General features: G+C 37.6%; 2 protein-coding genes and 1 pseudogene across 8 annotated transcripts in view; 1 reads left to right on the top strand and 2 right to left on the bottom strand.

Moving 5' to 3' along the window:
- Window positions 1-10,208, bottom strand: part of LOC101271803 (protein NPAT) — a 53,307-nt gene extending 43,099 nt beyond the window's left edge. For 2 of the 3 annotated variants that reach the window (XM_004282270.3, XM_033410172.2), the window contains exon 1: window positions 10,009-10,208. In XM_004282270.3, the coding sequence (XP_004282318.1) occupies window positions 10,009-10,045 (37 nt within the window). In that variant the 5' untranslated portion in view covers window positions 10,046-10,208. Of the gene's footprint in view, window positions 1-2,818; window positions 2,938-10,008 lie in introns of all 3 variants that reach the window. The other variant, XM_049714071.1, reaches the window with a different exon arrangement.
- A 248-nt stretch (window positions 10,209-10,456) lies between these two features.
- Window positions 10,457-24,027, top strand: part of ATM (ATM serine/threonine kinase) — a 140,551-nt gene continuing 126,980 nt past the window's right edge. For 3 of the 5 annotated variants that reach the window (XR_004478352.2, XR_004478353.2, XR_004478354.2), the window contains exons 1-5: window positions 10,457-11,167; window positions 14,667-14,765; window positions 14,846-14,958; window positions 16,229-16,374; window positions 20,264-20,428. Coding sequence is in view for 2 of the 5 variants with exons in the window: in XM_049714065.1 (XP_049570022.1) it covers window positions 14,694-14,765; window positions 14,846-14,958; window positions 16,229-16,374; window positions 20,264-20,428 (496 nt within the window). In the remaining 3 variants the exon portion in view is untranslated. The remainder of the gene's footprint in view (window positions 11,168-14,666; window positions 14,766-14,845; window positions 14,959-16,228; window positions 16,375-20,263; window positions 20,429-24,027) is intronic. The other 2 variants (XM_049714065.1, XM_049714066.1) reach the window with 2 other exon arrangements.
- Window positions 18,532-18,653, bottom strand: LOC117197631 (uncharacterized; annotated as a pseudogene).

The raw sequence follows: 24,027 nt of genomic DNA on the forward strand, positions 1-24,027 counted from the left end.
CTCCTTCCTTTCCAATCTGGATGCTTGTTATTTCAATTTCTCTCCTAATTGCCCAGTCTTTAATAAATGAAAAAAGACTGAAATCATACTGAGTATGGAATTAAATGAGAAATCAGAAACAATGGGAAATTCACAAATATGTGGAAATCAAACACTCTCCTAAATAATCAAAGGGTCAGAGAATATATAAATAAGTAGAAAATATTTTAAGATAAATGCAAACAAAAATACAATATACCAAAACTTATGGGATGCAGCTAAAGCATTGCTTATTTGTATACTTATAGCTATAAATACCTGTATTAAAAAGATGAAAGACCTCAAATCCATAACCTATCCTTGCACTTTAAGAAACTAGAAATAGAGCAAACTAAACCCAAAGGAAGCAGAGGGAAGGAAATAATGGATATTAGAGGAAAAAAAAAAAAAAAAGGAATAGAGAGTTAAAAAATAGAGAAAAATCAATGAAACCAAAAGTCAGTTCTGTTTCCAGAAGAGATGATGTCACATATAGAAAATTTTAAATGACTTCAGCAAGGCTGTGGGATACAAGATGCCTATACAGAAATCAACTGTATATCTATACACTTGCAATGAACAATCCAAAAATGAAATTAAGAAAACAATTCTATTTAAAATAACATTAAAAAGAATACTTAGAAATAAGTTTAACAAAATAAGAGTACACTAAAACTAGAAAACATTAAAAGACGTTAAATAAGACTAAATAAATGGGAAGATATCTTGGGTTCATGGACCTGAAGAATATCAATACTCCCAAAGTTGACCTACACACACAACACAATCCCTATCAAAACCCCACCTGCCTTTTTTGCAGAAATTAATAAACTGATCCTAAAATTTGTAAGGAAATACAAGGGACACAGAGTAGCAAAACAATCTCGAAAACAAAACAACTGGAGGACTCACATTTACCTATTTCAAAACATATTACAAAGCTATAGTAATCAAGATAACTGTGTACTGGCATAAGGATAGACATGTAGATCAGTTGAACAGAATTAACAGTCTAAGCTTTTATGGTCAATTGAGTTTTTAGAAAAGTACCACATCACTTCAATGGGGGAAAGAATAGTCTTTTCACAGCTGGTGCTGGGACAACTGGATAGCCACCAGTTGTCAAACTGAAGTTGGACCCTTTCTTCATGCTAAATACAAAAAGTAACTCAAAATGAATCAAAGACCTAAATATAAGAGCTAAAACTATAACTTTTAGAAAAAAGTCACAGGTGTAAATTTTTTTGACCTTAGATTAGATAATGGTTTCTTACATATGGCATCTAAAGAATAAGCAACCAAAGAAAAAAATAAACTGAACTTTATCAAAATTAAAAACTTTTGTACTTCCAAAGATACTATCAAGAAAGTGAAAAGACAACCAACAAAACGGAAGAAAATATTTGCAAATCATATATCTGATAAGGGACCAGAATACAGAATATATTAAAAAAACTCTTGCAAGACAATAATAACAAGACAAATAACCCAATTAAAAAATGCACAAAAGATCTGAACAGACCTTTCTCCAAAGAAGATACACAAACTGCTAATAAGCACATGAAAAGAGGCTCAACTTCGTTGGTCATTAGGAAAATGTAAAAGCAAAAGCACAATGAGATATACTAATTCATACCCATTAGGATACCTAGAATTAAAAGACAGACAGTAGTTAGTATTGGCAAAAATGTGGAGAAATTGGAAACCTCATATATTGCTGGTAGGAACATAAAATGGTACAGACACTTTTGAAAACCATATGTTAAGTTCTCAAAAATAGTAAACATAGAATTACCATACAACCAAGCTAATCCACTCCTAGGAATATATCTAAGAGAACTGAAATCATATGCCCAAACAAAACTTGTACACAAATGTTCACAGCAGCATTTTTAATAATAGCCCCAAAGTGGAAACAAGCTACTGTTCATCAATGGACAAACAAAATGTGGTATATCCATACAACAGAATATTATTCATCCATAAGAAGGAATTATCTATACTTGTTGAAACATTGATGAATCTTGAAAACACTGGTAAATTCAAGAAGTCAGACATAAAAGGCCACATACTGTATAATCATATTTACATGAAATGTCCAGAACAGGCAAATCTATAGACAGAAAGTAAATTACTAGTTGCCAGAAGATGTGAAAAGGGAGAAATTGGGAGTGACTGTTAACGAGTATGGGGTTTCTTTCCGGGGTGATAAAATGTTCTGGAATTAAGATAATGGTGATGGTAGCACAACATGTACTAAAAACGACTGAAATTTACACCCTGTGGTATGTGAATTATATCTCAATGAGAAAAAATCCTGTATTCTTAATATGTCATATGAGGCTCTACTTGTTTTATATCCTAATTTCCTCTTTAGCCTTATGTCTTGTCATTCCGTCTTTCCTAGCCAAACCGGTCTTTCAATTTCATGAATACATGAATGCTTTTTTTAAAAACTGAAATATAGTTGATTTACAATATTGTGTTAATTTCTGCTGTACAGCAAAGTGATTCAGTTATACATAAATAAATACACACACACACACACACACACATTTAAAACATTCTTTTCCATTATGGTTATCACAGGATATTGAATATAGTTCCCTGTGCTGTATGGTAGCACCTTGTTGTTTATACAACAATCTCTCAATCCATCCTCTCCTCCCCCCTGCAACCACAAGTCTGTTCTCTATGTCTGAGAGTATTTCTGTTCTGTAAATAGGTTCATTTGTGTCATACTTTAGATTCCACATATAAGTGATATCATATGGTATTTGTCTTTCTCTTTTTTACTTACTTTACTTAGTATGATAATCTCCAAGTCCATCCATGTTGCTGCAAACGGCATTATTTCATTCTTTCTTATGGCTGAGTAGTATTCCATTGTATACACGTACCACATCTTTATCCAGTCATCTGTTGATGGACATTTAGGTTGTTTCCATGTCTTGGCTATTGTGAATAGTGCTGCTATGAACATACAGATATATGTATCTTTTTGAATTATCGTTTTGTCTGTTTATATGCCCTGGAGTAGGAGACTGCTGGATCATATGGCAACTTTAATTTTAGTTGAGGAACCTCCATACTGTTTTCCATAGTGGCTGCACCAACTTATTATATTCTCACCAACAGTGTAGGAGGGTTCCCTTTTTTCCACACCCTCTCCAACATTTGTTATTTGTAGACTTTTTAATATGGCTATTCTGACTGCTGTGAAGTGGTACTTCATTGTAGTTTTGATTTCTATTTAATAATTACTGATGTTGAGCATGTTTTCAATACATAAATGCTCTTATTTCAAGGCTACTGTATACTTTATTGCCTTTGCTTGGGCAGCTTATCTTTTCTTAGCCTAGCTACTTCCAACTCATTCTTTTTTTTTTTTCCTTTTCTTTTTTTTCCAACTCATTCTTCAGGTCTACTGTAATTATCACTTCCTCAGAGAATCTTTTTTTGAATTCCCTATGTACCGAAATCCTATTACTGGATACTAGATTCCCTTTGTAGTATATTTACCTTGGTGTTGGTATAATAGTTAATAACTACTAAGGCAATTATTACTAAGGTCTTTCCCAACTTTAAAATTATAAAGGTCTACCCTCTTCACCTGGAATGATATCTTCAACCAGGCCCTTCAAGTCAAAAAATTGAGAGGCCCTACAAAGTTATTATATATGAGCATTATAAAAAGAAAAGGGCAAGGAAATTGTCATCCTATTTTAGGGAATGCCCTACCTGGGATTTGGGAACCAATTCACCAGTTTGTACTCATAGTTGATGAATCAGTTTTCCAACCTTTTGCTAATCAATGCTACAGGGAGAAACAAACATACAAAAAAAACAACCAAAGACATTGTCGTTTGGAGTGTGAGAAAGCATTTAGAAATCAGAAGAAAACTTTCACTTCAGATACTACCACTTCAATATCCCCTTCACTGAAAATATAAAATCACTTTCAATGTGGATCAAAGATAGACTGCTATTTTCCTTGGTTTTTCATTTTTCACAAATAAACAACCCAATATAAACCCCAATAAAACTATAGCCAGCTGAAAAGAAATCATTTTTTATGACTGGCTTTCTAACAGTTACATTATTTGGAATAAGTAAGTCAGCTGCCACTAGGATTTCATGAAGTTAGAATTTTAAATGTCTATAAATCACTAGAATCATTCATGGAATCAGGGCAGTTGGAGCTTTTTCTTTACATGCTTCAAGACTTAAATTGAAGACCCCAAACAGTTTCTCTTCATGGTAGAAAGTTTCAAAAGTACTAATCACCCCAGACATATTGACAATCACTTGGGACTTCTAACAGCTGGTGCTATGAAATCTAATTCCTTAAAGTAGATTTGCTTTTTTCTAGACCAAGTATTCTCAAAACGCATGACATAGTCCCAAGGGGGTGAAAATTGGTACTGGGGAGGAAGGGGAATGAATAAAATATAACTCTTTTTATGCATAAATCACAGATATACATACAATATATAAACAGTGTATTTGTAACATTAAAATCTCATGCAAGGGGCAATTAGGGGGAAAAAAAGTCTAAAAATACTTCCTAAGGGTATGATAACGAAATAGAGGTTGAGAAATGCTGCCCAAGACAGAATATAGTGATATACAGTTAACCTTTCTAGAAAAATATGGTGGTAATTCCCTGGTGGTCCAGTGGTTAGGACTCCGTGCTTTCACTGCCGAGGGTCAGGGAATTAGCGGCGCAGCCAAAAAAAAAAAAGGAATCAATGAAGACCACATAGTTTTTGGCTTCTTGTAAGATATTATACTTTTGTATAGTATACATTTGAGAAAAGCCTTTGTTAAAAGGCTAGATTGCTTCTACAACAGTGTTTAAAAGTTATGATACATTTTTAAATAGCAATATCTGATATAACTCTTCTGCTCTTCAAAAAACTTCCCACCTTTGGGCTATCCAGAATTCCCATTTTGGATTAGACTTGATGTATTCTGCTTTACTTTAGTCTGGGAAGTTCCAAAATAATGTGGTAAAGCAACAGTTGATTGCTTTCATGCTCATTTATTATTACACTTACAGTTAACCAGTTATTTGCCTACGAAAAGCTTATTTATCATCATTAAGTACCTGATTGTAACCAATTCTCAATCAGAATAATGGGGGAAATTTTAGGTACAAATTATTCTAAATCTAAAATGTTACAATGAAAATACACAATAGGGGCCAATTATCTTTTATTACAATAATACAAATAGTTACTCTTCAATCAAAATTAGTTTAATTTGTTTCTCCTTTTTATTCCTTAAAAAAATCTTTAGGGCTTCCCTGGTGGCGCAGTGGTTGAGAGTCCGCCTGACGATGCAGGGGACGCGGGTTCGTGCCCCGGTCTGGGGGGATCCCACGTGCCGCGGAGCGGCTGGGCCCATGAGCCGTGGCCGCTGAGCGTGCGCGTCCGGAGCCTGTGCTCCACAACGGGAGAGGCCACAGCAGTGAGAGGCCCGCGTACCACAAAAAAAAAAAAAAAAAAAAAAAAAACTTTAAAATAACTACATCTTTTGTGTAAACTTACTGAACAATGTTCAAATAGGTAATTTGAATGTCCTTTTTTCTTAATATTGTCTTCTGCCTGCTTTTCAGTGGCGGTAGTAATGAGTAACAAATAGACTGAAGGGAAAACATAATTGAAAAAGAGAAGGAAAGACAAAATCCTAGCTATATCTAGGGTTTTTGAATTTTAGGACCTAGGATGCCAACAGTCTGCCCTCTCTTCTTCCTATTTATAGAGAGGGAAAGATAGATACACCTGATGAAGAAAGCAAGAGACAGCAAACCTCCCTACCTGAAAATATTTCCTTCACATATTCTAATAATTTCCCCCAAATATCAGTAGTTTAAGATCTTTAAAAAATGTAAATAATTCTTGGGAAGACTTAACTTGCAGTGCTTTATACTTAACTTGCAGTGCTTTATAATACTAGATCCACAAATAACAAAGAAAATCTCTCTATAAAGAAGCTATAATCTACAAGGACCCAAAAGATATACATGCAAATAACTGTAATATAAGGAAAGGTGGTAAGACAATTGGAGTTACTTCATAGGGGCTAGAGAAAGTATTAACAGGCTGGGGAATACTATGCATGTTTCAAGGAAGAGACAAATAGTGAAGGACAGTAGGGGAATCCCAACGAAGCTGATGGAAAGCACATATGGAGCATGTTTGAAGAACATGCCTGTTTTGGATGAAGAACTAGGTATATGATGGAGAACAGCTGGAAATACAGCTGAAAAGACAGAATGGGTAAGGACCATAAAATGTTGTAAATGTCAGCAATGACATATTATTATGAATAAATAACAGAATCTGAATAAACAGAATCTGAAAAAAATGACAGATATTATTCAGTACAAAGGGGAAGGTCATGATCACAGCTACACTTTTGTAAATATTTATTAAATATCTACGTCTTAGTGATATAAAGGTGAATAGAACCAGTGGCTCTTCAACTTTCAGAGGTATGGCAGTCCTGGTTGTTTGCCTTCAAATCTACTCTTCCTGTTTCCCCTGCTCCGCCCTGTAGGACAGGAAACCTGAGCCCCTGCAGGCAATTTCCTGGGCTCCATGTCAGCTAGCTTCTGGTTGGGTTCAATCAATGGGAAGTACCAGTTGGAGATTGGAGGGCAGTTGGAAGCAGCCATGTTTTTTTCCTCCATTTCCTCTTTGCCATGGTAGAATCTCCTCTACTACTGCTCCCACACCAGACAAGTCTACCTTCCAGCTTCCACAGTGAAACCAGCCTCTGGGTTTCATCTCTCCTTGTCTTACTGATTATCAGAGTGGTTTCCTGCTGTTGCTACTCTCTGAGCTGGCTCATGTAAGCAGCTTGTCTTAGCTTTTCTATCACCAGTGTAACCAATTCCCTCATTAAATCCCTCCATGTTAAATACTCAGATTACTTTCAGTTTTCCTGAATGGATGCTGACTCACACAGGAAGGAACAAACATATTTGGGAATCTAAATAAGGTTCTGGATACTTTACCCATAAAAAAAATGCCCCACCTATACATTAAGTTTTATAGATAGTCTGGGGGCTCACAGAACTCTTGAAGCCTGTCCATTAATCCCAGATTAAGAATACTACATAGGACAAAAAAGTAAGTTTCATTTTGGTAAAATGAAGTTCTATAGGTGAATGATGGTGATGGTTACAGAACAATGTGATTGTACTTAATGTCCCAGAACTGTAAAAATGGCTAAAATGGTTAAATTTTGTTATGTTTTATTTTACCAAAAAAAAAAAAAGTAAGTAAACACAAAGCTACAATAAAACATGGTAAGAGTATGACAGAAGTAATCCACAATGCCATGAGAGCAGGTAAGGAGAAAGTACTAACTGTACCTGCTGGAAAAAGTTTGAGAGATTACAATTGACCTGAACCTTGAATACAAGTGTACTAGGGGAGAAAAACATTGCAGGCAGAGAGAACAAAATACATAAGAAGAGTATCTGCAGAAACTGCAAGTCGTTTGGTATGCCTGGAGCATAGGGCCTATGTCGAAAAGTTGAGATCAAGCAAGAGAGATGGGTAGGATCAGTTCCACAGAGCACCTTGTATGACATACTAATAAAACCAAAACTGGTGGCCCAGAGGCAACAAACAACACTTTGATGTAGTTTGGCCTGTACAATATTTAAAGAAATTCCAGCAAGGAAATAGCTGGATGTAGCAGAGTAGCAAGGGCTATTTAAGTGGAGTAGTGAGGTACGAAAGCACAGTATGTTGAAGAATGAAAGCTAAGTGAGGAAATAGAGCAACTAAGTAGAGCTTATTCTTTGAATAAATCTGACTTGTGAAAGGATGACATAGATAGAGCATTAGATAGAATGTGAGGTGGGGTCTAGGAAAATGTTTTGGTGTGTGTGGGTAAGGGTAAAAAACCCAATTATGTAAACTCTAAGGGAAGAACTCTATTTTTAGCATTTGGCACAGTGCCTGGAACATACTACCACCCAAAGATTTGCTGAAAGGACATAATGAAGAAAAGGGGCCAACAATGAGAGGGGCTGAAGGAGTACTGAGAGGGAGGGAGTACTGACAGGAGGAGAAACATGAGCAAATAATAAAACTGTTAATATTTTAAGCCACTAAGTTGTGTGATCACAGATCTCCATGTTGATATGATAATGCTAAATGAAAAAAGCAAGAGTGGTGAGTGTGGGGAGATTTGCTTTTTTTGGTATTATTCTTTTGCACAACTTGAAATTTTTTAAGTGCACAACTCTTTCAACTTTCAGAATTGGAGGTGTAGTGTGAATGCTTTAGGCAGATTTTTGTAACAGTAAATAAGATGAATTGCAGGACCATATGAGAAGCCATGACAACAGTCCAAAAGAGAAGTAATGGGATGCATACTGCTAGGATTGGTGGCAATGAAAATGGAATGTGAATGACAAATAAGAATTTTAGGGTAAGAAACAATCTCTGTAGTTTTTATCCATTTAAAAAAAAGGAGGAAGTCTAGGAGAGCAGCTGGTTTGTGGAGAATAAATACAAGTTTGGTGTAAATTATTCCAGTTAGAAAATCGTACTGCTTTCTTAAGACCAGTGGTTCGTGCCCTCCAGGAAACATACTGGCAATATCTGGACACTTTTTTTATTCTCACGACTGGGTGGGGGTGGGGACTGGGTCCTGCTGGCATCTAATGGATAGAAGCCAGGGATGCTGATAAACATCCCACAATGCACAGGACAGCTACCCATAATAAAGTATGTCAATGTTATTGTGAACTTTGTGAAAGTCTACTTTGGATCTGTTTACATATAAGCCTAATTAATATAACAATTACAAGATAGCTAGCTTTTTCCTTAGATGATGTAGGTTAACTGTTGATATTCAGTTCTGATAAAGTGCACAAAAGATTAACCAAACATTAACAAAATATTAGTTTAAACTTAAGTCATTATTTTCTCCAAAAACATATGGTAGAACCATTACCTTCTAATGTTTTCTGCAAAATGTGCTCATCGAGAACCTGTGCACAAAAGCCATTTTTTTTGGACAGGGCTGAGTACTTAAAATGGAATACGAAATGGATTTTTTTGGCAATAAAATAATGGTAGTAATGGCCGTGGATGCCAGGGGAAGTTTTATCACAGATGTTTACCATTTACCATTCATATATGATGTCTGTAAATCACTGGCTCTGGTTTTGAGATTTATGTGGCTCTCATTCCCAACAGTACAATCCTCTTTATTCTTTCAGGGGAAAAACAACAAAACCCGTTTCCCACACAGACAATACAGTCTGACAACAGGCAGTGTTACTAATTCTTTTCAAATTGAGGAAAAACTAACTAGGACTAGAAAATGTTTAAATGGAAGGCATTTCCCCTGTGAAAATTCTTGCTAATCAAAAGAACAGGAATTGCTGCTGTCTTAAAGTATGCAACTGGCATTTCAAACCTCTACACTCTACGACTTCTTGCGGGAGGGTGGGGGATAGAGAAGGAAGATCACCCCATTTGTCCCAAATTCGTAGTTCTAAGGGGTAGTTATGAGAAGGTCGTCAAGAAGGTCCTTCTACAAAGCTGGGTGGCTGGGGAAGTTCTTATTTTTCCTAATTCGGTCCCAGCTCTGACACGGGAAAGTGAGCCCAAGGCTGAAAAACGCAGTCCATCCATCACATAGGCAACTCCCCTTGCAGGGATCCTAATTAAGTGTGCAGGCCTGATTTTCCCACCGGATCCGGGCCTCAGGTGTTTCACCCCGAGCTTCTCTTCAGCCTCCCCTCGCCACGGAGCCTCGGAAGAGAGGAGCATCCACACACAAAGAAGCTTAAACCATCCGAGCCTCCGACTGAAGAAGATTCACCTCCAGTCTGAATTTGCAGGCGGGGAGGCAAAGCCCCAAAGCTTCCCCACCCAAGGAAAACCTTTGGCCCCAAAGGTCCTTCCGTCCTGCTTAGCCTGGTTCAATACCCCTCCCTCCAGCGTCGGCGCTTACCCAATACCAGTCGGGCTACGTCCGAAGGTAACAGCATGATCGAAGCCGCAGAAGGAACCACAATAAGAGACGAGACCCAGGTAAAAGCCAACACAGCGACAGCTTCTGCGCCGCATCTCCCGGTTCCAGTGGCGGCACTAAACCCGCGGCGATTTGTCCCGCCTCTTTAGCTCCTCGCCAGCCAATCGCTTCCGCCGGAGAAAGAAAGGCGCCGAAATGAAACCCGCCTGGTTCTCCTTCGAACTGTCGTCATATCCGTCCTCATATTTGGAGGGGTGAGGCTGAAGGGGGCGAGGAGGCGGGACGAGTGAGCCGGAGCCCGAGCTAGCGGGCGAGCGGCGAAGGCAGGGTCGCACGCCATTGGCGGGCAGTGCGAGCGGCGAACGCAGCGGTCGCACGCCATTGGCGGGCAAGGAGCAGGCGCGTTTCCTAAGGTGAGCCCGTCGTTTTGGGGGTGCGAGTGCTGGGAGCTGAAGCTTGTAGCGTTTGGCGCGCATGGGCAGACAGTGTCCGGGCGCCCGTCTGCCTTACTGCTTCCGACGGAGACGCACGCTGCGTGGTCACGCCAGGTTTGATCCGGAAGCCGAAATAGTGCGTGGACAGCAGGCTGGGCTCGTGAGGGAGGCGAGTTGAGCGGGATTCTAGGCTTCGGCCATCGCCGCTTCCAGAGGTTCCGCCTTGGCTATCCGAGTCCAGCGGTAGGGGCGCGGATGCAGCGCAGTGGCTTCTGCGTTGGGGAGTTCAGTCGTATCTGAGCCGTTCAGTCCTGGCCTTCAGACTCACTCCTCTTCACCTCATCTTGCCCAGCCCACTGCCCTTATCGCTCTCGTCCGCCCACCCTTCCTGCTCCAGCCGACATAGCCTTGAAGCTGCTTCTTAATGCCCAGAATTGAACCTTCGTGCGCGTACCCTTCCCGTGTCCAGATGTAACTAGATGGCTTGAGTAATCATCTTTTTCTCCCCTCTCATAATTAGTAGTTTTAATCAGCGAGCAATTTGTTTGGGCTTAAACTACAGTCTCGTGATTAAGAGCATGGGCTTTGGTATCACACTCCCGGAGTTCGAGTCAGCTAGCTGTGTGACCTCGCTGTACTGTCTTCCTTGTGATAATCCTGTCCTGTGGTGAGCACTCAAGAGCGTTGGTGGCTGCTTTTATCAGGTACGGATAAGTAACAAGACTATTAGTATTAAGAATGAAAATGTGATAGAAGAGGATTGTGGTGGTAGAGGAGTGGATGAGGTTCTGTAGAAACGTAGCCTGGGAGAATCAATTCTGTTTGCGGTGAGACCTTGCAGTGTTAAATTGTCCTGGAGGGTGATAGGAACCTTCTAGACAGAAGGGAAAACGCATATAAAGGCACAACGTGTAAAAGGTTCCTGAAGCTCAAGAGTGAGGTCCTGCACTGAATGAAATAGATGTGGGCATTTTTCACGTGTTGAAGTCATAGGAATGGATGAGATCCTACTGTGAGAACATACAGTGAGAAGTAAGGAGACAAGGATGTTCTTTCAGGTGTGGGTGGAAAAAGAACCATCAAAAGAGACTTGTGAAACAGAAAGGGAATAATGATAACTGCTAACATTTATTGAGCAACTTCTATGTCCCAGGCAGTGTTAAACATGGACACGAATCCTTACAATAAATAACTCTTTGAAGATCTAGTTCAGTTCTAGTATTGTTTTTCATTTTATCATTGAGAAGACGGAGGTTTAGAGAGATTAGCTAACATGCCCAAGGTTATACAGCTTGTAAGTGGCAGGACCAGGTTATGAACTAGTACAATCTGACCACAGACTCCACACTCTTACCGTTAGAAAAGAATGGCATGCTACAGGTAGAATTAGATCTAGGAAGCTGGTATATAAGCATCATTGTCAAATTCTGCAAAGGGACCAACTTGGTTGAGATCCGAAAAGGAACAACGGATTTTCCAGTTCAGAAGCTGTTACCTAGGAAACATGTACCATGCCAGTTGCATGGTTGGGAGTAGAACCTTAATTGTTGTGGATTAATGTATTAATTGAATTCAGCTTTATCTGGTGACACTCTTACTCTGCCTGTCTACTCTCTAGTTCCTTTGGCCATCTTTCAGTTCCTCCAACATACTTTGCATTTTTTCATCTTGGGACCCTTTGGCTGTGCTAGTTTCCTTCTCTAAGATGTTGGTCCTTTAACTCTTTCTGTGATTGGCACCAGTTCATTCAGATCTTGGCTTTATTGTAACTTCCTCTGATACATTTTCCTTGATAGTTTATAAAAAATGATCCATTCCATTGCTAATGTATATTTGCTCCCTTTGAGTCATATATCACAATTTGGAATTATGCATTGATTTATCAGTGTACTTGTTTATTGTCATTCTTCCCCACTAGTCATGACTCCATGAGGGTAGGATTTGTGTCTATTTAGTTCATTATGTGTCTTAACTACCCCTAACATAGCACCTCACACATAGTAGTTGCCCAGTAAATATTGTTGCTTGTCGCAGTGAATGAACATTTCCTGTTTATGTAGATAATACTGAACTGTTTTGTTTTCTTGAAAGTAATCAATCTCTGAGAATTGGATAAGGGGAAAAGCAAGTTCAGAAAAGCCACAGCTTAAAAAAAAAGTTTAGGGCTGTCACTTCTTGGAAGTGTCACATGTTCAGTAAACATGCATTTTTTTTCACACTACAAATAACATTAAGAATATAGGTGCCTGGGCTTCACTGGTGGCGCAGTGGTTGAGAGTCCGCCTGCCGATGCAGGGGACATGGGTTCGTGCCCCGGTCCGGGAAGATCCCACGTGCCGCGAAGCGGCTGGTCTCGTGAGCCATGGCCGCTGAGCTTGTGCGTCTGGAGCCTGTGCTCCGCAACGGGAGAGGCCACAACAGTGAGAGGGCTGCATACCGCTAAAAAAAAAAAAAAAAGAATATAGGTGCCTGCCTTTACGGTTCTTTGGATATTGCTAAGGTGTTTTCATTGGTTAGAATCCCAATTTTATTTTCCTTATTGACTCAGGAAGCCTTTAAACTAAGATTGAGCAAGAAGGGAGAGGAGTTCTAGATACAACTATAAGGAATGGAAAAGTAAAAACGACAGTCCTTGTCTTCAAGAGGTATACAATCAAATGAAAAAGGCAATCAAATAAATAATGACCTGTATTCTACAGCATAGAAAAGGAGGTTGTTATAGGGGTAAAAGAATCAGAACGACTTATGGATATAAATGGAGAAGAGAATTAGAGCTATCTGCCAATAAAATAGGTAGTCTTACTAGGAAGTTTGTTGTAAGTGAGAGTGTTTAAAGAGAGGTCAATAATTTTGTTGGAGAGATTTCTTCCTTTGTAGGAAGATTGGACATGGTCTCTCAGTTCGTTCCAATTTTAAGATTCTGTGAGATTAAGCAGGGGCAGAGTAATATACTTGATCTTGAAAGATTGAGTAGAATTTATGTGGATGGATGGGGAAAGGACTTTGCCCACCTTTTTTTCCTCTTGAGATATATATGTAGTGTAGATATAATAGACAGACGTACATTTTTTCCTTGTTTATAAACATAGTAACAAAAGTGAAGCTTCTTTGTAAAAAGGCTCAGAAATACTAAAACAATGCTTTTCTTGAAAGATTTTTTTTTTAAGTTTATCAAAGGAAGGTTTGATTATATCAGAAAATCTAAAAGGAGGAGGTCTACTGCAATGGCATTAAGATATATAAAATATAGTTGACCTTTGACATTTGCAAGGTATATCACTATAGCATATAATTTCCTTCGTTTCCTTTTATAACAATAATATCATTTTTCTCCTACTTTTATGTATTAAATGAGAACCATAAAGCCAGTTGAGATGTAAGTGCTAGGCAAGGCTTACTAGCTCTGATAACCTCTTACATATCCATTCCAAAGCATAAGCAATTTAAGCTTTTGGCTCAGGAAAGTGGCAAGTCACTACGTATAAGAAAGGGTCCTTTTGGGCTTCCCTGGTGGCGCAGTGGTTGAGAGTCTGCCTGCCAATGCAGGGGACACGGGTTCGAGCCCTGGTCTGGGAAGATCCCACATGCCGCGGAGCGACTAGGCCCGTGAGCCACAACTACTGAGCCTGCGCATCTGGAGCTTGTGCTCCGCAACAAGCGAGGCCGCGACAGTGAGAGGCCAGCGCACCGTGATGAAGAGTGGCCCCCGCTCGCCACAACTAGAGAAAGCCCACGCACAGAAAAGACCCAGCATAGCCAAAAATAAATAAATAAATGAAATTTAAAAAAAGAAAAAAAAAGAAAGCGTCCTTTTAAATCGTTCAGACAGTGTTAAATCCTTAAGTGCTATTTTCCTTACTCTTTGCCTGGCTGCCTTTTTTTCATCTTTTATATTTCAATTTAAATGTCATGTTTCTTAGAAGAAGAAAAGGTCTCTCCTCTAAGAGATCCTCTTCTTAGAAGAGGTCTCAGAAAAATAAAGTAAATTATACCTTACTTATTTTTATCCTGCTACACATTCAACGCACATTTGCATGTTAAGGCTTTGTTTTGATATATTCTAAGAAAATCTCATTTAAATATGGAAGTATTAAGAAAAATCATTGTGCATTATAGTATGCCTCTAGCTATACAGTTAGATCTAACTATATATTAATACCACAGTCTGAAATAATTTTACATATGTATATTTTTTTTTTACAGATGATGTGTTTTCTGAAATTCTGAATCATGAGTCTAGCACTTAATGATCTGCTTATTTGCTGCCGTCAACTAGAACATGATAGAGCTACAGAACGAAGGGTAGTAAATTACTTAAATTTAATCTTTCCTTGAAACAGATGTGTGATTGGTAACTCATTTTGTTCTTTTTTCATTTTCAGAAAGAGGTTGAGAAATTTAAGCGCCTGATTCAGGATCCTGAAACCGTTCAACATTTAGATCAGCATTCAGATTCCAAACAAGGGAAATATTTGAATTGGGATGCTGTTTTTAGGTATTCCATTATTTTTTTACTGTCTTTATTTTTCTTTTTCATTTCTCTTGTGATTCTTTTTGTGTATGTAGGTCTAATTTATCTTTGCTCCCTTTGTACCCTTGTGCCTTGCATAGGAAATTGGCGCTCAATATTTATCTGAAATATAATTTTTAAAGGATGTTCATATAGAAAAAGTTAAAATTTTTGAATCATTTGTTCAATAAAATGTCTTAGACATATTTCACTCAAGATTAGAGAGAATTTCATTCATACCAGTTCATTCATAAGACTTTATTTCAAATTAGAGCATAAAATTAAGTTATATCAAGTCCTTTATTGTTACTTTGACATATTTAAATATTTCTCTAAGTAACTGCCATATGTTAAACTATAATAAAAAAGTAAAAAGGAATTTTAGAAAAACTCTATATGAATGCAGTTAACAAACACAAAACTCTGGCATTGGAAAGACACAATTCATTGCTGAACTGGAGTGGCAAACAGAATTGATGCTTTTTACATTAAGACATAATTTTCAATTACGAAGTCCATTTATAACTAGAAATAGATTGTAAGACTTAGGAAAGATGAATAAAATATTTTAAATTAATATAGAATACTGATAAACTTGAAAGAACATTTTCAGTCAAGGGGAAATATGAGTATTGTTCTTGAACGTTTAGAACAGATAATCTATTTTATTTTTTATCTCTTATTTGGTACTAGATAGACTATTGCAAATATCATTGTAGATAACATGAAAAATATATACTTCTTTTCCTCTGGTTACTTACTTTATTTCAAATACCACAAATATAGTTATCTAAAGATGAATACTGTTTTGCATAAGCTGATCATGTAGGCCAAATATGCACCTGACGTACCCAGCTGATCATGAATATCTTATAGGCAGGCTTCATTTAAAGGCTAGAGACATTACCAACTGCCTAGGAAAGAGATAGGTCATGTACAGAGTAACAGAGTTGAGAAAGAATTGAGAGCCCCTAATAGCATTGCAAGCTTTTAGTGATAAAATGAGAAAGCAGGCAAGAAAGCAATAGAAAATCCTGGAGGTTACAGATTAAGAGCTTTGCAGGCCAGACTTTAAATTGGTGTTGAGGGCTTAGGCCTTAAAAAAGAAATGTAATTGTTTTGTTTAGCTGGTACATTGATTGAAGCAATGTGGTTTAAACAATGCTCTTTATGATGGCATGAAGGACTTTTTGAAACTATTATAATAATTTAAGTATTTAATGAGTTTCTGAAATTACATTGCACTTTCTTGAAGAGTTTTACAGAAATATATTCAGAAAGAAACGGAGTGTCTGAGAACAGCAAAACCAAATGTATCAACCTCAACACAAGCCACCAGGCAGAAAAAGATGCAAGAAATCAGTAGCTTAGTCAAATACTTCATCAAATGTGCAAATAAAAGTAAGTGCTGTTACTTGGCTTAATAGATTATTGTTACATGAGTTTGGTCTGAATATGGTGAGATAAAAGTTCAGTGCTAACTCTTAATTTCTAGTACATATACTGATTTTTAATACTATAGGTTCAAATATTTGGAGGAATTTATACAAGCATGGAATGATAGAATCTCAGGGTTTAGAAGGATTAAAAAATATTATTTCATCTACCCATTTTTCTTGGATCCCATCTATATGTCCCTGGCACTTAGGTAGCCTTAATGATAAAACATGCCTTTTGAGGCTTTCTTTTCTGTTTTAGTAGTGAAAACCTGTCTCCTTTTGTTACTGCTTCTGTTTGCTGAGATAATACAGAAAAATACTAACTCAGTTTTTTCAATATCCTTTTTTCAAATATCCTTTGAGATATTTGAAGTTACCCATGATATTTCCCCTGAGTCCTCTTCTCTAAGCTAAACAGACCTACTTCCTGTTGCTCATACGAGCTAGTTTTTGTGTCACTTCTGAATATTCTTCAGTTTAATTCCCTGTCTCTTAAAGTGTGGGACTCAATCTTATAGGCATATTCTTATTTGTATGGAGTGGAGCAGGACTTCCGTATCTTTTATTCTATACTTCTACTGATTCATTCCAAGATCACATTAGCTTTCTTGGCAGTCAGAACCACACTCTTTAACTAATAGCATGCTTACTGTTGATTAAAAAAAAACCCAAGTTCTTTTTTGCTCCTGATGAGCCACATATCTCCCATTTTGAACTTATACAGTTTTGAAAAGCCAAATTTTTGAACCAAAATGCAGAATCCTAGTAGGCTTATGTAAGGAAATGGTTTTCATACAACGCTGAAAAGCTAGTGGCGGAAATGTTTGTTTAGGGACTTGGACTCAAACTTTGTTTATTTTTCACAGATAAGAAAGTGGCTTTGTGATGCCAGGTTTAGTTTAAGAATCAGAAAAGCCCAATGTTGGTAAACATTATTAAGTAGAAGGATATAGATTGTTAGTGAATGATGTTTCAGAATGGTGGTATGAGACTTGAGTCTAAAAGACAGTGGCTTTAGCAAAAATTTAGTTTTTCGGCTCCTCTGAGATGCCATTTTGTGTGGGTAGCTGCAAGTCCTGAGCAGGGACTCCAGCATAGACAGAAGAAAGCTACACCGAAATATTTTTGCACCTGCTTTTGCTCTGCATCCATTAAAATTTGTATTCCTAGCTACTAATGCTGGGCTCTTAATAGATCTTAATATGGTCTGACAGAATTTGTGAGTGAGTGAGAGAAAGATATTTGTAGCCTATTTGTAGCCCATCAGAAAAGTTTGCAGCTTAGAATTTTGCTTTAAAGTGAAAAAAACCTTCTATTGCAAAATTAACAATGGAGATCACATTTTCATTTTATTTATTTTTGGCTGCGTTGGGTCTTTGTTGCTGAGCATGGGCTTTCTCCAGTTGCGGCGAGCTGGGGCTACTCTTCGTTGTGGTGTGCGGGCTTCTCGTTGCGGTGGCTTTTCTTGTTGCGGAGCATGGGCTCTAGGCACGTGGGCTTCGGTAGTTGTGGCTCACGGGCTCTAGAGTGCAGGCTCAGTTGTTGTGGCGCACGGGCTTAGTTGCTTCACGGCATGTGGGATCTTCCCAGACCAGGGGTCGAACCTGGAATCCACCAGGAATACACCCTGCGTTGGCAGGTGGATTCTCAACCACTGCACCCCCAGGGAAGCCCGTGATCACATTTAAAAATGTATGAAAGTATCAATATGTTGGTTTATAGGAATAAATGGATGAAATTTTCAGTGTAAGATTATTCAAATGGTTGAAAAATGATATTTTTATTCAAGGCTTTTTTTTCTTTCAAGTTTTACCTTGTAACTTAAACATCTTTAATCTCGGAGCAAAACCAGGAGCTACTATCGTGTCATCTCACTTATTCAGTTTTTTTTTTAAAGGGTTGGAGGGTTGATGAGAATTTAAACACATGTCCAGACTTTGCCAGACTTGCTTAACATTGGTACCCAAGGTATGATGAAAGAAACAGAGATCAGAAAAAAAGAGGTAGATGGGAAGGAACCAGTAAGCAAATATTGTTCAACTATAACAGATGTTATAGTTAAGAAAATGTTAGGAAGACTATAAGAGAGAAATGCACAGGGTGTTACAGCAGAGGATATTATGATTGTGCATTTCATCATTAGCCAGATGCCTAAAATTATAAGCCATAAGTAAAAATGATTTTTTAAACTAATAAGAACAGAAACTACACTTGATCTTAGCCAAAAGGCCAAGAAGCGATGATTTTTTGTTATACCCGTGTATATTTATTTATCATACTTCTAAATAACTAGTCTCATCATAAAAAATCCTAAACTAGAATATATTTAAATATACATAATGACTTGCACCCTGCTCGTAACTTACAACAAAAAATTTATATGCAATTTTAAGATTGTTAATATTGAAATATGAAAAATTTCAGCTGTGACAGCAATACGATTTACTGAAAGTAACAAATAACTTTTAAATGTACTTTTGTTACCTTTAAGAATATATCCAGGGCTTCCTTGGTGGTGCAGTGGTTAAGAATCTGTCTGCCAATGCAGGGGACGTGGGTTTGAGCCCTGGTCAGGGAAGATCCCATATGCCGTGGAGCAGCTAAACCCGCGTGCCACAACTACTGAGCCTGTGCTCTAGGGCCCGCGAGCCACAACTACTGAGTCCACGCACCACAACTACTGAAACCCGAGTACGTAGAGCCCATGCTCTGCAACAAGAGAAGCCACCGCAGTAAGCCCGCACACTGCAACGAAGAGTAGCCCCCACTCACCGCAACTAGAGAAAGCCTGCGTACAGTAACAAAGACCCAACACAGTCAAAAATAAATAAATAAATTAAATAAATTAAAAAATATATATATATCCAGGGACTTCCCTAGTAGCACAATGGTTAAGAATCCGCCTGCCAATGCAGGGGACACGGGTTTGAGCCCTGGTCTGGGAAGATCCCACATGCCGCGGAGCAACTACACCCGTGTGCCACAAATACTGAGCCTGTGCTCTAGAGCCCGCAAGCCACAGCTACTGAGTCTGCGTGCCACAACTAATGAAGTGCGCGAGCATAGAGCCCGTTGCTCTGCAACAGGAGAAGCCACCGCAGTGAGAAGCCCGTGTACCGCAACGAAGAGTAGCCCCTGCTTGCCTCAACTAGAGAAAGCCTGTGCACAGCAAAGACCCAATGCAGCCAGAAATAAATAAATTAAAAGAAAAAGAGTTCCATTAAAAAATATATATATCCATTAATTCTGAATTTTCAGGACCTCTAATAATTAAATAAAACTAAAAATTATAGCCTTACATATGTATATATAATAAATGCTATTATAGGACTTGGAAGTAATTTTGCTTTACAAAGGAAATAGTATTCTCTTTATAATCTTATTCTAATCAGGTTTTTATAAAAAATACCAGGAAACTTTGGGTCACTCAAGGTCTAATGTCAGAAATTGTGAATTATTAAGGTAGAATGAATGATTGTTTTTGCTATATAATCCTATAGGATTGGCAAATTTTTTTGTAAAGTGACCAGATCGTAAATGTTTTTGACTTTGCAGGCTATGTAGTCTCTGTCTCAACAACTCAACTTTGCCATTTTAGCATGAAAGTAGCCATATACAATATGTAAATGAATAGACATGTTTATGGTCCAAAAAACTTTATTTCCAAAAACAGGTGGTTGGCTGAATTTTGCCCCTGGGTCATAGTTTGCTAATCCGTGTTTTATGAGAAGGAGGTTAGTTAATAGTAAGTTCCCAAATGGAATTATTTATACAATTGCCATTCCAAGCATCCTTAACTTACTTTTCTTAAGATTTATATGTTTTTGTTTGTTTGTTTTATTTTTAAATAGGAGCACCCAGGCTAAAATGTCAAGAACTCTTGAATTATATCATGGAGACAGTGAAAGATTCATCTAATGGTGCCATTTATGGAGCTGATTGTAGCAACATATTGCTGAAGGACATTCTTTCAGTGAGAAAGTACTGGTGTGAAATATCTCAGCAACAGTGGACAGGTATGTTTTGAAGTTTGTTATTTGTGAATTTTTCCTTGTGAAATGAAATTTCACCAAAAGAGCATTCAGAGTCTATTTATATCCCCCAAATGACCTCACAGTTTAACAGTACCTTAGTGAAATTAAATGATTATAGAATCTGACACTTTTCATGTATTATGTACTTCTTAAATTGTCACTAATAATGTATTTGGTGCCTGCTATCAGAACTAAAATTACAGAATTGAAAGATGCCATACCTGTCCTCAAAGACTTGACAGTCCAATGACAGAAAAAACCAAGTAAACCAAAAGTTATAATGCAGTGAGTTCACAGATCAGTGACACCTAAATGCAACAATGATTAAAGTAGAAAGAAGAAAACCAAGAGAGATGTCATAAAAGGGAAAGCAAGAGAATTTCAAGTTGGAAGGGGTGTGACATTTAAAGTGTTGTAGAAATAATAAGATGTGGAAGTATCCATTAGGACTAGGCAGTTTGCAGGTCACTGGTAAGGTAATTGAAATGAAATATTAGAATAGAATATGTAGGACCCAGTGACTTACAAGATAAGTAGAGTGGGGTACCATGGAGGTATTGTTGACAGTTTGTAGGTGAGAGGTACTAAGAGACCACAAAGGAAGTTTGGTCAGAGGCTGAAATTTTTGAGTTTATTGATTTCAAAAGTGGAGTATTTCTGGCTCTGGGTGGCTTAATGGGTGAAAATGGTATTTGGCTTTAATGAGGTGACTTTAAGCCAGATGTCAAAGTCTTCTAATACAGCCACCTCTGAAAATTTAGAAACTCAGTATTTTTCATTGAGAAGTATTCAAGATAAATTGTGCTAACTTAAAAGACATTTATCTATATTTTTTACCATCAGTTTATCATTTCAAAATAAGATGTTTGTGGACCATAAACCCATGACCTAATCAGTGGTCTACATTGTATTCCACCGTTCCCACATGAATAAAGGCCTTCTTAGCTATTGCTTAATTTCTTATCTGGGGCCTTTGCTGTTGCTCTGAACACAAAGGAGGCTTTGTTCCAAACAGAGCCCTCAGTAAGCCTAGTGGCAGCCTTTAGAGAATAGGCCAGTGATATCTAGGGTACACCGACACGTCTGTCACCAAAATGGTTCAGCCTAAATATTTAGAATATTTGTACATTTTAGATTATTACTTGTAACTATGGGTCTCTGAAACAAAGGCAGTCGTTCCTCTAGTCTCTTTACTCTGATTCCATCATCTGGCATGTTCTCTGAAATTCTCTGTTTTTAAGCAAACTACTTTCACTTCTGATAGTCAGTCTTTTTGTTGAATTTTTTTTTTAGTTAGTTACCGTCTCTGAAATTTACTTCTCTAATGAAGCCTGCTCAAGAAGTGAAGTTTACATTCAAAATATATTTGGTAGAGGTGGTGATTGAAGCCATGGTTATGGATTAGATTGTCTAGGGAGAGAGTTTAGAGTGAGATGAGAAGATGGCCTTAGTCTTCTAAACCAACATTTCCATATAAATTTTGGAATCAGCTTGTTGATTTCTACAAAAAATCCTACTGGGATTTTATTGGTATCACGTTGGACCTATTGAACGAAGGAGCAATAGACATCTTAACATAGACTCTTCCAGTCCATGAACATGGTATATCTCTCCATTTATTTACGTCTTTTTTGATTTATCAGCATATAGAATTTGTATATTTTTGTTAGATTTATACTGCAGTAGTTTGTAAATTTTACTGTCTCTTTAAAACATTTTCTCTTCCATGTTGTTCAGAAGTACTGTTGACTTTTGTATACCATATTGATCTGGGACCTTGCTAAAATTGCTTATTAGATCTAGGAGCTCTTTTGTTCATTCTGGGGAATTTTCTATTTAGACAGTTGTGTCATCTGCAAGTAGAGAGTTTTTTGTTCCTTCATTTCTGAGCCATGTGGCCTTATTTCTTTGTTCTACCTTATATTGACTAGGACCTCAGTATGATTTTGTTTTTTAATGGTAAGATGTACATAACATAAAATTTACCATTTTAACCATTTTTGCATATACAATTCAGTGGCATTAAGTATATTCACATTGTTATGCAACCATCACAACTCATTTCCAGAACTTTTTTCATCTTCCAAACTGAAACTCTGTACCCATTAAACGGGAACTTCCCCTGCTCCCCACCTCCAGCTCTTAGCAGCCATTCTACTTTCTGTCTCTGAATTTGACTACCCTAGTACCTCCTGTAAGTGAAATTGTACAGTGTTTGTCCTTTTCTGAATGGCTTATTTCACTTAGCATAATGTATAAGGTTCATCCATGTTGTAGTATATGTCAGTTTTCTTCCTTTTTAAGTCTGAATAATATTCCATTGTATGTGTATACTACATTTTGTTTATCCATTCATCTGTCATTGGACCCTTGGATTGTTTCTACATTTGGATATTGTGAATAACTCTACTATGAACATGGTATACACATAGCTCTTTGAGTCCTTGCTTTCAATTGGGTATATATTCAGAAGTGGAATTACTGCATCATACGGTAATTCTGTGTTTAATTTTTTGAGTACCCACCATACTGTTTTCCACAAGGGCTACACCATTTTACATTTTCATCAGCAATGCACAAGTGTTCCAATTTCTCCACACCTTCACCAACGCTTTTTTTTTTTTTAAAGCCACTGGTATTACTTTATCACAAAGAATTCAGATCTTTCCCTGAATTTTCACAAGCACACCATAATCTAGTAATAAAGCACCTCCCCATCCCCAGTTTTGCTTATTTCCCAAACTGATTTTGGCTGATAGCTTCCTCTCTAATACGGTTATCACTTAAAAAACACAAACATTCAAAACTAAAGATACAGTGGATTACTAACTGTAACCTTAGCAAGCCTACATGGATTGTTTGCTACCAAATATTACAGTAATTTTACAGTGATCACAAAAAGTCATTAGGTTCTCCTTATTACAATGACGACGAAAAGTAAAAACTCTTGCTGTTTCTAATACTTATCACAAAGAAGAGATGTGCTTTTAAGGCAGGAAGTAACACAAAATTCCTTTAGAAGTCATTGCATTTTCACTTTGCTCAAGTTTTCAACTGCAAAACCTCAGTGAAAACCCAGAAGAGTACATCTCACCATCTTAAGTGCACTCCAAAATCTCAAGCTTACTTTAAAAGCCCACAATATGGGTATTTAAAGTCTTTTCGAAGACCTCTCCCAAATACCACACATCTTCAGATAAACCACGTAAGGAGCTTGAAAGCAGTGAAGGATGTTAACCTGCTGATGCAAATTTCTGACACCAATCTTTCAAGCCACCAATAACCAGGTCTTAGTTACCTTTTCAGTCCTCCCCATCTTGCAGCAAAGCAATTTTGCTTTTTCCCCTGCACTTAGCAGAGTTCTAAGCATTTTAGAAAGTTTCCAAGTGACTTTTTTTTTGCTTCCAAGCGATAATTTAACTAGCATTAACAATTTACTATTAACCAGTATTTTCTTGGCCCATGAGCTCTATATAATTCCCCAGAGCTCTGCCTACTGATCTTTTCAGAGAATTCCCTTCAACCCACATTCCCTACCACTCCCACCCTCTACAACCCACACCTAACCACAACCCTCCCCC

The sequence above is a fragment of the Orcinus orca genome, chromosome 8 (genome assembly GCF_937001465.1).
Source record: "Orcinus orca chromosome 8, mOrcOrc1.1, whole genome shotgun sequence".
NCBI lineage: Eukaryota > Metazoa > Chordata > Mammalia > Artiodactyla > Delphinidae > Orcinus > Orcinus orca.